The following is a 17,471-nucleotide window of genomic DNA, read 5'->3' as shown; positions in this document are numbered from 1 at the left end:
AAAATAACAAAGACTTCAGTTAAAATATTTTCTGTTTTTAACAGGTACTCTAGAACTTCTTCGTAGTCTATCAGGATCAAGATCAGACCATCAGCTATATGTTTATAAATTCATCTTTAATATTCTTCCTTAAAAAAAAGAATCAAATTCTATTAAGTTTCCCATAGAACAACCACCAAACTTGACGCTTCCTAGAGAAACAATATTATTATTATTATTATTATTATTATTATTATTATTATTATGAGATCTTATAGTTTCAAACTTTCAATTTTAGATATGAAAATAATATAAATGCAAAAAGCATATTTATTGTCAACTATTGTCACTCTTTCCATTTAAACCCAAATTTTTTTTTTTTTAATATGGAATCAGAATTTCTTCATTGAAAAATCAAATAAATATTATAGTAAAGCAGAAGAGTTATATATGATTTTGTCTTAATATTTTTTCACATGAGGAAAGCATGGGATTCTACTTTCTTTTCCCAATTACCAAGCTCACCCAAATGGACCACACTTACACAATTTTCATTTATACATATATATGATCACTTCTTAAAATTAAATTCTATTTTTAAAAATATTATTAATTTCATTTCAATAAATCTACATTTTAACAGCATTCTTTATTTGTTATTAAAGATTTTAAACGTACAATTAATAAGAATTATTTGCAAACACTTAGTAATGTCTATAAATTTTATATTTTAAATTTTTTAATAATACTTTTACCCTAATTTATAATATTATTATGTTATATTGTTGTATATATCATTTATTATTTTATGTATCTTTTTGATATTTAAATATATTATTTTAATATTATTTATAAAATAACATTAAAAAAATATTGTTAAAGTTTATATTTGTTTTGGTGTCTATTTTAAATTTAATAATGATAAAATTATAAATTAATCTTGTAAACTAAAAACATAAATCTGAATTTCGTGTCCAAACAATTGAAACTTTTTTAATTTTTTTTAACAAATAAATATTAAATTTATTTATTTATTTATTTATTTTTATGACTAATTCCAGCCGATAATTAAAAACAATAAGGAGTTTGGCTGGTAAGATAGCCATTAACGAACCTTCAGTTTTGGATAGCTGTAAATAATAAAAACAAACAATTTAATATCTGCCATTTATCTTTCCTTGGAAATAGTTTTTTTTGTTTATAATAAAATTACTATTAAAATTTGAAATTGGTTGTTAATTAAATTCTCATATTATGAGACAAATAATTTATTTTAATATAATATATTCTTTTAACAAAAATTATTTAACAAATAAAAAAAATATGCATTTAAAAAAAATTAGATCAATTATAGATGTAACGAACTACGTTCGGCGGCTAAATAGGTTGTTTTATAATTGAAATTAAATCAAAATTAATTAAAATTAAATTAAATCAAAATTGATTATAATTAAATTAAATTGAAATTGATTAGTTTAATTTTAATCCAAATCAAAAGTTTTCCTTTAAAAAAATTTAAAAAAATAAATCACTAAATTTAATTAAAATTGAAAATGAATTTTAAGGATTGATTTTGGTCTCGTAAAACCTTAAATCAAATAATGAATTATTAATTTCAAGCTCTATAATAATTCCAATTTGATTCAAATTCATGAATTATTAAATCGAATTGGAGGATAGCTTATTCCTCTCAAAAAAAAAAAAAAAGGAAAATAAAAATAAACGCGTGGGAAAATCGAATCAGAAGGGATTCAAAGAACATTCGTAAGAAGGGACCCACAAAGTCTCTGTTAATAAATAATAAAAGACTGATTCAAAATCAAAAACCTGGTCCAAATTAAGCCAACTATCGCATCACCGTCTTCCTGTTTTTATCTTTTCCCATGAGCCGCCTCTGAATATTTATCCAAATCCTAAAATCTCTCCTTAAAACCCACCTCTCTCAACGCGCCTGTTGAGTTGGAATCGAAGTCGGATTCGGAATCGGAATCCCAACTGCTAAAACGACTTCGTTTTCTTCTCTCCTTCTTTCCCTCTATTAAAAACCTCTCCCCCGGCTTCACCTTCTCTTTCCGTCTCAAACAATGGGCTTTTCCTCCTCTCCTTGTTTTTGATTTTTTTTTTTCGTTTTTCTTTTTCAAGGACGAGTCTTCTGTCTGATTTTATATTGTTTTCGATCAAATAGAAGGCTTGTTTTTGTTTTTGTTTTTGGAGTAGAAAACGTAAATGGGTTTGGTGATTTTCGGTAGAGAAGATGATGACGGCGACGTTTTGTTTCCGCCGGCGAATTTTTCTATGGTCGAAGACGGTGTTTTCAGATCTTCCTTCCCTCAATCCCTCAATTTCTCTTTCCTTCAAACTCTAAATCTTCGATCGATCATGTTAGTGATTACTTGCATTCATCAATTAAATTGTTTTTCTTTTTAATGAATTCGTCTTTTTTGTTCTTATAGATTGTGTCATTTTGATTTTTTTTTCCTTTGGTTTTTGAGATCGGTAAGAGAAAAGAACGAGAAAGTAAAATTTTTTAATTTTGGGGGTTTCTTGTTTTTTTGTTCTTTTTTTTTAAATAATGTGTTGGGTTGCCGAGAAAGATTTTTTTTTTTTCTTTTGCTTGATACTGAAAGAAAACAATTTGAAAGAATTGGAGTAAGGGCTAGATTGATTCGATATGTATATACTTGTTTTCTTTTTACTGAATGTTCGGTTGACCATTGTGATTTGTTTGTGTTTGGAATTTGGAGCAGATACTTGTGCTTTGAGCCATATCCACAAGAGAATATGGAGTTTCTTCGTGCTCATAATATTAAACTATTCCAGTTTGGAATTGAGGGGAAGACGGTAATTTCTGTTCTTCTCTTCAAATTTTTTTTTTTTCAAAGGTTGCCAGCATTTGATATTGGGCTTTCTGGTGTGATGTGTGCTTCGCATATGATTACAGTCGATCAATACTACATATTTAGCATTTAGCTGCTAGACAAAGTCCATATCAAATAAGATGCCGAACTTCTTGAATATTTGTCACTTGGCCTCTTTATGACATGCTTTCTTGCTAATTTTTTTTATTTTTCATAACAGTCATTATCTGATATGGAATCTGTTGTTCTTTTGCCCTCTGTTGCTGATACAGTTGTCTATAATCATTTACTTCTGCAGGATTCTTCTGTATCTATTCCCAAGGATACTATCATGGAGGCTCTGAAAATCTTAATTGGTACTGAATAATATTCAGAAATTTTGTACTCAATTTTGATCTATCTGTTGCTTAGTTTTTCTTTTTTTTTTTTTTTTTCTGTCTTTTTAAAATATGTTTCTTGGTATTTCAGATGTAAGGAATCATCCGGTTCTGATTCATTGCAAACGAGGAAAGGTATGTTCAATTCAAACTTGTGTTTTGTTACCTTTTCTCTGCGTGTGTCTGTCTGTACTTGATCCATATAAAAGTAGCCTGGCTCTGTGCAAAATTGTTTGTTCTAGTATCAATTTGCAAACTCCTCACGGCTTTCCATCATATGCTTTTGGAATCATTTTATTATCTGCTTTTCTGTGCTCATAGATTGTACATGCCACATCCTTACAGTTTGGTTATGAACTTTATAAAAGTGTGTTGTGACGTTTTCCATTTCCTTTCGTGCAGCATCGGACGGGTTGTCTTGTTGGTTGCTTTAGAAAACTGCAAAATTGGTGCTTGCCTTCTGTTTTTGAGGAATACCGACAGTTTGCTGGTGTGAAATCAAGGATTGCTGATCTGAAATTTATGGAAACCTTCGATGTGACGTGCCTGAAGCAGTGTCTGTACAGCATTATCTACCAGTACCATGGATATGGTTCAAACAAGAGGCGTTTACTTTATAGAGAAGAGAATATACAGAAGCCCCAAATCAAGTCAAATTAAGAACCACATTTTAGTTTTGGTTCCTAACCACACTCAAGCCCATTCAAAGAGCATGCATCTATGATATGTTTTAGAATCAAATTACATTTATTTATGATTTCATTTGACGAAACATAATCCATTTGTACTCTTTGATTCATCCCCCATGATTGTTTTCTTTTCTTTTCTTTGTCTTCCTTAAACGCATACAAGGAGAGGCATTGCGAAATTGCAATGACAGGGTGAAGTTCTGTATTGTAATATAAAAGTTGTGGGCTTCATCTTCAAATTAATCGAGTCATGGTCTTCTACCTTAGAATTGAAATCAAACTGAGAATTGATTAAATTCAAGTTGGCAAAAATTCCATCTTAAATTGGATCAGAATAGTTCGATTTTAGGTCAAAATCTTACTTTCAGTAAAAACAAGAAACTTAAAATGGTTATATTTGATCAAAATTAAATTGAATCAAATTAAATAAGAATTACAGCAGATATTTTCAGTTTGATTTCAATTAGTTCTAAATCGAAATCAATGATTCTAGTTTGAAATCAGTCGAACCACTGACCGTTGGTCAACTCCGAAGACGCATGAGTATGGGCCAGCCAAATTGGGCCTTTTGTAGCTTTTAGTTTTTTTATTTTTATTCAAATAAAAAAATAAAATTATTTTTATTAATTAGCAAATCCCCTCTCAATTCTTTATTTTTTTTAAGACTAGATTATAATTTTATTATAATTTCAATATCAATTATCTATTAATAAAAAACTAAAAAGTATGAATGTTATTTTTTTCGAAAAATATCTTATTTAGAAATAAGATTAATTTTTAAATATTAAAATATAATTTTGAAATTATTTTTATAATTAATTAAATAACTCAAAAAAAATATATAATTCTTTTACTAATCAGATTATCTTTATTTATTTTCCCTTTTTTCTTAATTTAATTTTTCATTTTTAACATTCTCAAAAAATTTAAATTTTTTAATACCCCTACTTATTGGCCAATGCTCCGCAAAAGATAAAATATATAATTCTTTTACTAATCAGATTATCTTTATTTATTTTCCCTTTTTTCTTAATTTAATTTTTCATTTTTAACATTCTCAAAAAATTTAAATTTTTTAATACCCCTACTTATTGGCCAATGCTCCGCAAAAGATAAACCAAAATATAGCCAGTTACAACTCTCCACGTGGTCAAATTCACCTAAATCCAGCCTTACAATATAACTCATGTACACAATACATAAGTCTATATATAGTCCTTCAATGGGCCAGGCTCAATCAATTGCCCAAATAGCTAGGGTTTCTCGCCCTAGGGTTCTCACTTTCCCGATATTCGTCAACAGCTGTTCCATCGATCACCAGCAAACAATGACCGGAAAGGCAAAGCCAAAGAAGCATACGGCGAAGGAGATCGCGACGAAGGTGGACGCAGCGACGACGAACAGAGGCGGAGGGAAGGCTGGGCTGATAGACAGAACTGGAAAAGATAAAGGAGGTCACGCGAAGTTTGAGTGTCCCTACTGCAAATCAACGGCGCCGGACGTTAAATCTATGCAGATCCATCACGATGCTCGCCATCCTAAGATCCCCTTTGAGGAAGATAAGGTCGTGAATTTACATGCTAGTCTTGTAGCCGAACCCTCTAAGCCGCGTCCCGGTGTTAGGGGCAGCTTCAAGAAGTGAAGGGTGAGGGCGAAGGTTATAAAGATCAAAATTTCCCAAGTGTTTTCTGTATTTGTTTTTCTGGATGTCATTGGGAAGCTATGATGATATTAATTATCTGGGAAGTTTCTAGCTTCTGTTTCTAATCATGGAATCTACATTAGATATTATTATGATAATTATGAAGCGCTTATGCCCTATCGGTGATTTTCTCTTTTGCTTAATTTCATTGAAATTAATGTTTCAATGTTACTTTTTTATATGGAGTCGGAATGTGCTTACTCTTACTATGGATCTCCTTGGGGGCAAACTAATAGGTTTGGGGATGAGGTGATGATCTGCATCATTCATCTTATTGGTAAACAGGACAAGAAGTAAGGAGTGAGTACCAGACAGAGCATATAGAAGAATAACCATCATTAAAGCCATCTATATAAATTAAAAACCGTCTAACAAAATAATACCTTTTACTAAAATTTTAATGGCAGAATTATGAATAATAGATTAATGGCTTTAGCATATACAATTAGGTAATATATAGAAAAATTTATGTAACAGTTGAGTTCAATGAGACTGAAGAGAATAAGAGAAGAAGAAGATAGAAGAAAAAAAAACACTGGTTGCAGCAGCGTGAGATTGTTTCCCATACTTTGAACAGTCTCGACGCCTCTCGCTTCACAAGTATCAGGCGCTCGCCTCTTCTCTGTTGCCTCACCTTAGTTGGGCGAGTCACCAGGGGCTCACCTTACCCAGCGCCTCGCCCTGACGCCTTTCATAATAACAATTATATATATATATATATATATATATATATATATATATATATATATATATATATATAGACGCCAAATGAGTGTTTGAGGGGGCAAAGAAACCATATAAGCTAATTGAGTATCCAAGAGAGTGGGGACTAATTTTACAAAGTTGAATCTTAAATTCAGAATACATATAGTAATGCTAATGATGTTCTTGATTAGTCTGTGTTAGGGGTGTGCAGTTTTCGGTTTAAACCGAAAAATCGAACCGAATCGATTAATTCGGTTCATTCGGTTCGGTTTATAATTTTGATAATTTCGGTTAATCAGTTCGGTTCGGTTATTTTCATAAAAAAATCAAAAAAATCGAACCGAACCAAAATTATTAATATATATAGGAAATAAAAAAAATCGAATCAAATTGAATCGAATCGAATCGAACCGAACCAAAATCAAAGAAAACCGAACCGAACCTAAAGATTTTTGAGTTTTGATTTCTAATTTTTTTTGTTTTTATTTTTTTATTATTTAGATTTAATGTTAAAAATATGAAATTTTATAAATTTCAGTTTGATCGGTTTAAAACCGAACCGAACCGAAATTTATCGATTCGATTCGGTTCGATTTTCTCTTATCAATCGGTTTGGTTCGGTTTTTAAAATTTTCGATTTTCGATTTTCGGTTTTATCGGTTCGGTTCGGAACCGAACCGACCGTTTGCACACCCCTAGTCTGTGTTTTGCTGCTGTTATTTAGTGTATCTGGGTGCTATCCAGATTACTTATGTTGGCTACAATTTACCAATAGATGTTGGATCTGCTTTTCTTGTTTTTGGATTTAAGTGTGGTGATACTGTACTGCCTGTAATATAAAACTTTGATATTTCTATTAGAAAGACACCTGTTAGCTGTCATTTATTTTGCATTTATTTAGGGTATTTATTTAGGAATTTTTGTATACATATCTGTTCTTACCTTTTGTTGTATGATTCTGATACAATTTTGATAGTTTAGCTTGATTAGGAACCTATTTGTTAGCTGTAATTTTTTATATATATCTTTGATTTTTGAGGCAATAATCATCAGAATTCTTATTCCAAAATTTATTAGTTCTTTTACATGGTATCAGAGCTATAGCTAATGAAAAGAAAAATGAGAGTTCTGGATCAGGGAATAAAACTTCTAGTTCTTACATACTGAATTCGAATGACAACCCAGGTAACTTGATTATCTAAGTTCAGTTGAAGGGCGAGAATTACGAAGAATGGGCGTGAGCTATGCGAACTGCATTGTGGGCCAAAAAGAAATATGGTTTTATTGATGAATCTGTCAAGCAACCAGCAGATGACTCACTGGAACTCGAAGATTGGTGGACGGTTAACTCTATGCTGGTTTCGTGGGTGTTTAACACTATTGAACCGACTCTTCGCTCGACCATCTCTCACATGAAGAACGTAAAGGATCTGTGGGAGGATATTAAACAGAGGTTCTCAATTGGGAATGGTCCACGAATGCAGCAACTGAGATCGGATCTGGCGAATTGTAGACAGGAAGGTCAACCGATAGTGTTCTATTTCGGAAGACTCAAAACGTTATGGGATGAAATAAACAACTATGATCAGATACCAATGTGTATCTGTGCAGGCTGCAAATGCAATCTTACTATTGAATTGGAAAGAAAGCGTGAAGAAGAGAGAGTTCATCAGTTTTTGATGGGCTTGGATGAAGAAGGATACGGAACAGTGCGCTCTAATATTTTGAGCACTGAACCCTTACCCAATTTGAATCGTGCCTATGCTATAGTTGTTCAGCAAGAGCGGGTGCGAACTATGACACGAACCAAGGAAGAAAGAGGTAATCCTATGAGTTTTACAATTCGAGCAGGTAGTCGAAATTCAAGGGGGATAAAGACAAATCCTCAATTTGTTCTAATTGCAACCGAGAGGGACATGATGCTGAAAGTTATTTCCAGCTGATAGGTTATCCATAATGGTGGGTTAATAGACCACGTGGAACTACTGCTGGACGAGGAGGTGGTCAAAAGTGTGGCAATGGAGCAGGACGTAGCAAGGGAGGAATTGCTCGTGCCAACGCCACACAAGCAACTGGAGTTGATGGTGGGCGTGGAATTGTGACAGATTCAGATCGAAAGGGTCTTAGTGGATTAAATGAAGAGCAGTGGGCTGCTTTGCTGGGCATGTTGAATTCTTGTCAGAATGATGGCAATGAGAGGCTGACAGGTACGCAGAGGATATTTCCTAGATTATTGACACAAGAGCTTCCCATTATATGACAGGAACGATGGCATTTTTAAGTGAATTGTGTGATATTGTGCCATGCTCAGTCGGGTTACCTAATGGAGAAAAGACCTTGGCGGTGAAAGAAGGAACTGTGTTGCTTGGCGGAGACTTGAAATTGCAGCGAGTCCTTTATGTGCCAAATTTGAATTGCAATCTGATCTCTATATCACAACTACTTAATGTGTCACGACCCAACCTATGGGCCGGACCGGCACTAGGACCTAGGCCAGCCTAAAGCCCCCGAGGCCCGTAGTAAGTCTAACTATTCACTTAACCCAACTCTAAGGCCCATTTGGGCCCAATATCAAGAAATCAACCGGACAGAGTCCGGCCATAAAATGGACCTTTTAACAGGGAGTTTTTGGCTCACCCGACCTGTAAACAAAATATATCATCAATTGGGGAGCTCAGCTCACCCTCCACATACTTATCAGCATAAAAATAAATGGGAGCTCAGCTCCCTCATCCAATCCATCAAACAGGCATATCATTATATGTTTACAGGTCCAACATGATAATAATATTACAAACCAAAATCAAATAAATACTTCTAACACATGCGGAAATTCCAGGAGTTAATAAAATTACACAAACATTGATAAACAACCTGCGAGAAAATGAAGCAGGTTAACCTCAAAAATATCCTCCTGTGGCCTAAAAAATATTGAACAGGAGTGAGCGTTTGACTCAGAAAGTAAAATATCAATTTTAACCATAATCTCTATAACTATCTAAAACTAATGCACCCTGTAGAGTGAAATGCAATATCAACAACATTTTCACATCATAACATCAAAAAGGTAATTTGGAGCACTCACACACCCTGTAGTATCAGTCATAATATATGGGAGCTGATCCCCTATACAGCTCTCTTAAATCCAACCTGGTGCTAGCGAAGAACTCAAGTCGGACTTTCGCTTAATAAATCAAATCGAGGGTCCCAGCAAAGAACTCAAGCCGTGACTACCCGTCCTATCCATAGTCCACACCACATCACACGCACGCCAACGCACGCACACTGCTCCAAATTACCACAACAACATCCATGGCACTTTAACAGTTATCAATGCAACATAAATCGTGCCTAGAGTTTAACTACATAAATATATGCATATAAGTGATGCATGGGCATACTTGAACATATAATAATAGTGAAATTACAATTAAAATTAATATTTTACTCACAAACTTGACGGTGGTCACTGAGGCGGCTGGGTGGAGGAAGAAGGCTGTCCCGGCTCACCTGACAATTATATTATAATTTTTTAATATAAATGACTCTATACAATTAAGAAAAGACCAAATACGTCCTAAGTCGTGCCGAAAATCCGGCAGAGTCTCCCCTATATCTAGGACCTACCCAACCTGCAAAATGGCTCAAAACACACTTCTATATTCACAATCCATATATCCACAACTCAATCACATCACACAGCCCCTCCTAGGCCTATCAAATCAGTCATCCATCACAATATGTAAAATTTCAATTTAGTCCTTATAATTGATCATTTTTGCAAAAACTACCCAAACAAGCTCTAAAAATTCTAAAACTTTGTCCCGCGGTCCTTAGCAATATTACTAGGCTATTGAAAAAAGAATCATAATTTTCTGAGCTACCACGAATATTTTATGAATTTTTTATCCTATTTAAGCACTAGAAAATTACGAAAAAGTAAGGTTCGGGTTTACCTTTGCCGATTCCGACTTCGGGAACGCGCTCGGGACATCTGACAATGGGGGGTAGCCAAATCCTTGGTCCAATTCGGAGACTTTTCCGGTAACGGGTCTGACTGGCCGGAGATTCACAGACCCGGTCAACTGTCGAATTTTCGCGACTTGAGGATACCTACACGAAGCCCACAACACGGGGGTTAGTACATAAATTTTTCAGAATTTTCTAAGCTCATTTAATGCTCGAAAAGACACTGCGAAGTTCCGTGGGACCCATTGAAAAACGGTGTCGGAAAAATTTGAAATTTATGTCGCCGCGAAGCTCTAGACGAGTGGAACGCTCTGGTACTCTCGGTTTTCTCGTGGGATTCACGGTTTGTGAGAAATCTAGCCCGAAAGTCAAAATGGACTAAAACTTCCCGGGCAAAAATTGGACAAACCGCTCGATGGATTTCGGTGTTCTTGGTGTCTATGGAAAGCTCTCGTCGAGTAGATGATTTTAGACACAATACCCGGTCCAATTGGTGGCCGGATAGGCCGGATTTGGGCCGGGAAGTTGAAACGTCGCGCGCGCTGCGCGTCCCTTCAGAGGCCGTTTTCCGACGTTCCAGGGGGCGGCCGGCCGTGGGGGAGGATCGAGGTGAGGCACCGGCGAGGTGGGAAGGCAGGGGAGGCGCAGGCGCGGCAAGGGGAGGAGGGAGGAGAGAGAAAAGAGAGAGAGAAGGGAGAGAGGTCGATGCGCGCGGGAGGAAGAAGGAAGAAAAAGAAAAGGCTGGTCCGATTCAACCGGTCCAATCCGATCCGGTTCGATTCGGCTGGTCCGATTCACGATACAAAATTTTGAATTTTTACTCTGCCTCGGGACCGAAAATGAGGTCCAAAAATTCTGAAAAAATTCCAGAAAACTCAAAAAAATACGTAGACTCCAAATATATTTTTAGTTTTGCCACGTGGTCTTTAAATTAATTTTTAAAAATCATCAAAGTTTATATTTTCAGAAAATCGAATCCGATTTTTAAAATCCGAAAAATCTCAAAAAATTTCCTAAAATTTAAATAAAATTTAAATACCAAAAATGTTCATAAAATAATAAAATTTAAAATTTTGGGGTGTTACATTCTTCCCCCCTTACAGAAAATTCGTACTCGAATTTTTCACAAGGCAGAATAAAGCACATGATTATACATTGAACAGATAAGGGTACTTGCTACGCATGTCCCGTTCTGACTCCCAGGTGCACTCTTCCACCGACTGACTCCTCCACAAAACCTTAACCATAAGGATCTGTTTGGATCTTAGCTGTCTCACTTGGTAGTCCACTATGCCTACAGGTTGCTCCTCAAATGTCAAGTTCTCTTTTAGCTCTATTACATCCGGCTGTAGTACATGAGAAGGATCTGGAATGTATTTCCTGAGCATGGAGATGTGAAATACGGGATGAACGTGAGAAAGGTTGGGTGGTAGCTCCAACCGGTAGGCAACTGCTTCAACTCTATCCGTAACCTCAAAAGGTCCAATATACCGAGGTGCCAACTTGCCCTTCTTTCCAAATCTCATGACTCCCTTCATTGGAGAAACCTTCAGGAATACATAGTCGCCTACTGCAAACTCCACATCCCTCCGTCTGGGGTCTGCATAACTCTTCTGCCTACTGAAAGCTGTTTTCAATCGTTCCCTGATTAAGGGAACCATCTGTGAAGTGTACTGCACTAGGTCTACATCATGCACCTTCGCTTCCCCCATTTCTATCCAACACAGAGGAGACCTATACTTTCTTCCATATAGTGCCTTATAGGGTGCCATCCCTATGCTGGAATGGTAACTGTTGTTGTAGGCAAACTCCACCAAAGCTAGCTGATCATCCCATTGACCTCCAAAATCCAAAACACTCATGCGAAGCATGTCTTCCAGTGTTTGGATTGTCCTTTCAGACTGTCTGTGCATGCGAGGTGGAAGGCGTCTTGAAGTTCAACTGTGTGCCAAGTGCTTCCTGCAACTTTCTCCAAAATCGAGAAGTGAACTGGGGCCCTCTGTCAGATATTATGGAAGCCGAAACTCCATGCAATCTGACTATTTCTCGAATGTAGAGCCGGGCATACTGTGCCACAGAGTATGTAGTCTTCACAGGCAAGAAGTGAGCTGATTTGGTTAAGCGGTCTACAATTACCCATATGGAATCATATCCTCGCGTGGTACGAGGCAACCCAGTCACAAAATCCATAGTGATCATTTCCCACTTCCATTCTGGGATAGGGAGCTCTTGCAGCTTCCCTGACGGTCTCTGGTGTTCAAACTTCACCTTCTGACAAGTCAAGCACTTGGACACAAAGTCTGCTATGTCTCTCTTCATGCCATTCCACCAGTAGCTATCTTTCACATCATGGTACATTTTGGTGGAACCTGGGTGGACACTGTACAGTGTATAGTGTGCCTCTCGCATGATTTCGTCTTTGAGATTGTCCACATCGGGCACACATATCCTAGAACCTTGCACTAGGGCGCCATCATTGGCAAATCCAAACTCACCACCTTCACCTTGCTGTACTCTTTCTATGATTCTCATCAGTTGTTGGTCTCTGTGCTGGGAAACTCTAACTCTGTCTCTCAAGTCTGGCCTCACTGAAAAATGAGCCAGCAATACCCCCTCATCTGAAAGATCTAGGATTAAACCTTGATCCATCAACTCATGTATCTCTTGAATCAACGGTCTCTTCTCTGCTGAAATGTGCGCCAAACTACCAGAAGATTTTCTGCTCAAAGCATCTGCCACTACATTGGCCTTCCCAGGGTGGTACTGGATGGTGCAATCATAGTCTTTCAGAAGCTTCATCCATCTCCTCTGTCTCAAGTTTAAGTCCCTCTGTTGGAAGATGTACTTCAAACTCTTGTGGTCGGTGTATATCTCGCACACTTCACCATACAGGTAGTGTCTCCAGATTTTTAGTGCAAAGACTACAGCCGCCATTTCCAAATCATGGGTGGGGTAGTTCTGCTCATGCCTCTTCAGCTGTCTTGAAGCATAAGCCACTACATTTCCATTCTGCATCAAAACACACCCTAAGCCAACTCTGGAGGCGTCACAATACACGGTGTATCCTTCACCACTCTTAGGTAGTGTCAACACAGGGGCAGTGGTTAGACACTCCTTAAGCTTCTGGAAACTCTCCTCACAGTCATCTGTCCAAATGAATGGAACATTCTTCCGGGTTAACTTAGTTAGGGGAGTTGCTATCCTGGAAAAATCCTGTACAAAACGCCTATAGTAGCCAGCTAGACCCAGAAAACTTCGCACCTCAGTGGATCGTTGTAGGCCTAAGCCAATCGATTCTGACTTCAATTTTCTTGGGATCCACTTGAATGCCGTCACTAGAAACCACGTGTCCCAAGAATGAGATGCTTTCTAGCCAAAATTCACATTTTGAAAATTTGGCATATAGCTGGTGCTCCCTCAAACTCTGCAACACCATTCTCAAGTGCCACACGTGTTCTTCCTAGGTCCGAGAGTATACCAAAATGTCATCTATGAACACGATGACAAAACGGTCCAAAAATGGCTTGAACACCCTGTTCATCAAGTCCATGAAGGCTGCTGGTGCATTAGTGAGTCCAAAAGACATCACCAAGAACTCATAATGACCATATCTTGTCCTGAATGCCGTTTTGGACACGTCCTCATTCTTGATTCTCAACTGATGGTAACCTGATCGCAGGTCTATCTTGGAAAAGAATCTAGCCCCTTGGAGCTGATCAAACAAATCGTCGATCCGAGGAAGTGGATACTTGTTCTTCACAGTCACCTTGTTCAGCTGTCTATAGTCAATGCACAACCTCAATGACCCATCTTTCTTTCTCACAAATAGAACAGGAGCACCCCAGGGTGAAGTGCTCGGACGTATGAAACCTTTGTCCAACAAACTCTGTAGTTGCTCTTTTAACTCTTTCAATTCTCTGGGCCATCCTGTAAGGTGGCATTGATATGGGGTTTGTACCCGAACAACATCAATGCGTAACTCTATTCCCTTTCTCGTGGCAACCCCGAAGCTCTTCGTGAAGACATCCATGAATTCTCTCGACAACAGGAACATTTTCCAGGTTGACACCTTCTACAGATGTATCTCTCACCAATGCCAAATACCCTTGGCATCCACGCCTCAACATTTTTCTAGCACTAATTGCTGACGCCAAGTTATATGGAGCCACGCTCCTGTCACCATCAAAGCTAAACTCTTCCACACCAGGTATGTGGAAATACACCTTTTTGTTCCTGCAGTCTAAGGTTGCATAATGAGTTGCCAACCAATCCATCCCCAAAATTACATCAAAATCCATTACTGGTAGAGGAACCAAGTCTGCTGGGAGAATCTTTCCATCCACTACCACTGGGCTACCCGGAAAAACCATATCTACATCTATGTTGTCACTAAGTGGGGTAGCTACTGACAAAGGGCATTCTAAAGTTATAGGGTTTCTACCCAATCTCATGGCAAACACAGGGGAGACAAATGAGTGCGTAGCACCCGGATCTATCAAAACACGAGCCTCATAGGAACAGACTGTAAGAATACTCACAACCGTGCATTTGAAGCTTGAGCATCCTGGTGGGTCGGTGAAAACCCGAGCTTGACCCTACCCCGAGTGGCGTAACTCGACATCGACTTCTACCGCGATCCGCCTCCAAATCCACGCCCCTTGTCCTCGGCCCTGGCCATCGAATCGATCACTGCCATGCCGAAGCACCGGATACATCTGACGAGGAACATTTGCAACAGAACCCTATGACCCCATCTGTGGCTCACTGAACACGGGGCATTCCCTAGCAAAGTGACCTGGTTGACCACACTCAAGCATACTCAACCCATCAAACAAGGTCACAATGTCCTCTTCCACACTGTGCACAAGGTGCCAAGGAGGATCTGAACTGCATCCGTAATCTGCACTCGAATCGTGACCACCGCTTTGGATCCGTATCTCGGTCTCACCTCGAGGTTTGTGTCTAAAACCACTCTTCTTGTTCCTACTTTTTCCTCTGTAATTACTCTGGCCACCACTGTCTGGAGTACCCATTTGGGGAACACCGGTAGAACCCTCTGCTCTGTTTTTCTTTGCTCTTCTGCTGTCATCCACAGCATAGCTAATCTCAATCTGTCTGCCTCGATCAACCACCACATCAAAAGACTGATCAGACATCATGGCCAGGTTCGCATACCTTCTGTTAAGCCCCTTTAGGAATCTTTTCACCTTCATAGTTTCTGTAGCTACTGCTGTAGGGGCATATCTGCTCAATTCCAGAAATTCTGTAGCATATTTATCTACAGACCTGCCATTCTGTCTTAAGGCCTCAAAGGCCCACTGCTTCTGATCTCTGAAGCTTTCTGGCACAAACCGATTGATGAACAGTTCCACAAACTGAGTCCACGAAAAACCCTCCATCCGAGGAAATATGTAGTCATTCATCCATTGTCTAGGCATAGGCCCCATGACATGCTGCATACACTCTATTAGTCTTCTATCAGTCAACTATAATTCTGTTCCTGCCTGTCTACAGGAATCCAAAAATCGATATGCATCGTCTGACACATCATAAGTACCAAGCACCAATTTCTTGAAATTGATGATCTGTTTGTAAGGTTCCCCTCTTGGTACAGTGGACTGCTGCTGCTGTGGAGGGTGGAACATATACTGCGCCATCATATCAATGGTCCTCTGCAAACCAGCTAGAGTAGCTGCCATGGGGTCCATGGGACCCTGTGCCATGAAAGACTGATCCTGAACTGTTGGTAGCTACTCTTCTACTTGAGTAACTCTAGGCCTCCTAACCCGCCTCCTCGGGGTAGGCGCCTCATCCTGTGCCGACACCTCGTCAGGCACATCTGGTTCTGGTGCAGTGGCAGCTCTCCTGCCTCTACGCATTTTCCTGAAATTCAGCAGCATTAGCCCACAAAAGTCAAAACTGCACATTACATAGCTCTATAGACTCATGTTTACACACAATATATAAGGCAGAAACAAGAAGCAAAGTGGACAATGCAAGACGAACGTGGACCCTATTTTCCGCATGTGACTCCTAGTAGACTCTTCCCAACACTTTAGACAATCAATCCCTAAGAATCTGGAGCCTAAGCTCTGATACCACATTTGTCACGACCCAACCTATGGGCCGGACCGGCACTAGGACCTGGGCCAGCCTAAAGCCCCCGAGGCCCGTAGTAAGCCTAACTATTCACTTAACCCAACTCTAAGGCCCATTTGGGCCCAATATCAAGAAATCAACCGGACAGAGTCCGGCCATAAAATGGACCTTTCAACGGGGAGTTTTTGGCTCACCCGACCTATAAACAAAATATATCATCAATTGGGGAGCTCAGCTCACCCTCCACATACTTATCAGCATAAAAATAAATGGGAGCTCAGCTCCCTCATCCAATCCATCAAACAGGCATATCATTATATGTTTACAGGTCCAACATGATAATAATATTACAAACCAAAATCAAATAAATACTTCTAACACATGCGGAAATTCCAGGAGTTAATAAAATTACACAAACATTGATAAATAACCTGCGAGGAAAGGAAGCAGGTTAACCTCAAAAATATCCTCCTGTGGCCTGGAAAAATATTGAACAGGAGTGAGCGTTCGACTCAGAGAGTAAAATATCAATTTTAACCATAATCTCTATAACTATCTAAAACTAATGCACCCTGTAGAGTGAAATGCAACATCAACAACATTTTCACATCATAATATCAAAAAGGTAATTTGGAGCACTCACACACCCTGTAGTATCAGTCATAATATATGAGAGCTGATCCCCTATACAGCTCTCTTAAATCCAACCTGGTGCCAGCGAAGAACTCAAGCCGGACTTTCGCTTAATAAACCAAATCGAGGGTCCCAGCGAAGAACTCAAGCCGTGACTACCCCTCGAAGGATCGGGTCCCAGCGAAGAACTCAAGCCGTGACTACCCGTCCTATCCATAGTCCACACCACATCACACGCACGCCAACGCACGCACACTGCTCCAAATTACCACAACAACATCCATGGCACTTTAACAGTTATCAATGCAACATAAATCGTGCCTAGAGTTTAACTACATAAATATATGCATATAAGTGATGCATGAGCATACTTGAACATATAATAATAGTGAAATTACAATTAAAATTAATATTTTACTCACAAACTTGTGGTGGTCATCGAGGCTGGCGGAGGAAGAAG

At 38.3% G+C, this 17,471-nt stretch overlaps 2 protein-coding genes across 2 annotated transcripts; both read left to right on the top strand.

Moving 5' to 3' along the window:
- Positions 1 to 1,836: 1,836 nt before the first annotated feature.
- Positions 1,837 to 4,142, top strand: LOC110659898 (tyrosine-protein phosphatase DSP3). Its single transcript, XM_021817968.2, has 5 exons — positions 1,837 to 2,360; positions 2,727 to 2,820; positions 3,136 to 3,193; positions 3,306 to 3,349; positions 3,617 to 4,142. Exons 1-5 carry the CDS (start codon positions 2,206 to 2,208, stop codon positions 3,872 to 3,874), a joined length of 609 nt encoding a protein of 202 aa, XP_021673660.2. The 5' UTR covers positions 1,837 to 2,205; the 3' UTR covers positions 3,875 to 4,142.
- Positions 4,143 to 4,968: 826 nt separating this feature from the next.
- LOC110659899 (protein METHYLENE BLUE SENSITIVITY 1) lies at positions 4,969 to 5,724 on the top strand. The gene has a single exon (XM_021817969.2). The coding sequence runs from the start codon at positions 5,090 to 5,092 to the stop codon at positions 5,543 to 5,545; it is 456 nt and encodes a 151-aa protein (XP_021673661.2). The 5' UTR covers positions 4,969 to 5,089; the 3' UTR covers positions 5,546 to 5,724.
- The last annotated feature ends 11,747 nt before the right edge of the window (positions 5,725 to 17,471 follow it).

The sequence above is a fragment of the Hevea brasiliensis genome, chromosome 7 (assembly GCF_030052815.1).
Source record: "Hevea brasiliensis isolate MT/VB/25A 57/8 chromosome 7, ASM3005281v1, whole genome shotgun sequence".
NCBI lineage: Eukaryota > Viridiplantae > Streptophyta > Magnoliopsida > Malpighiales > Euphorbiaceae > Hevea > Hevea brasiliensis.
Note: the sequence above shows the minus strand (reverse complement) of the source record. Positions and strands in the feature narration are given on the sequence as shown.

Excerpts from the sequence above, each read along its gene's own strand:
- LOC110659898 (XM_021817968.2), top strand. The coding sequence starts at position 2,206 with ATGGGTTTGGTGATTTTCGGTAGAGAAGATGATGACGGCGACGTTTTG. Across the intron at positions 2,361-2,726 it reads CTAAATCTTCGATCGATCAT|ATACTTGTGCTTTGAGCCAT; the intron begins GTTAGTGATTAC and ends AATTTGGAGCAG. Across the intron at positions 3,350-3,616 it reads TTCATTGCAAACGAGGAAAG|CATCGGACGGGTTGTCTTGT; the intron begins GTATGTTCAATT and ends CCTTTCGTGCAG.
- LOC110659899 (XM_021817969.2), top strand. The coding sequence starts at position 5,090 with ATGTACACAATACATAAGTCTATATATAGTCCTTCAATGGGCCAGGCT.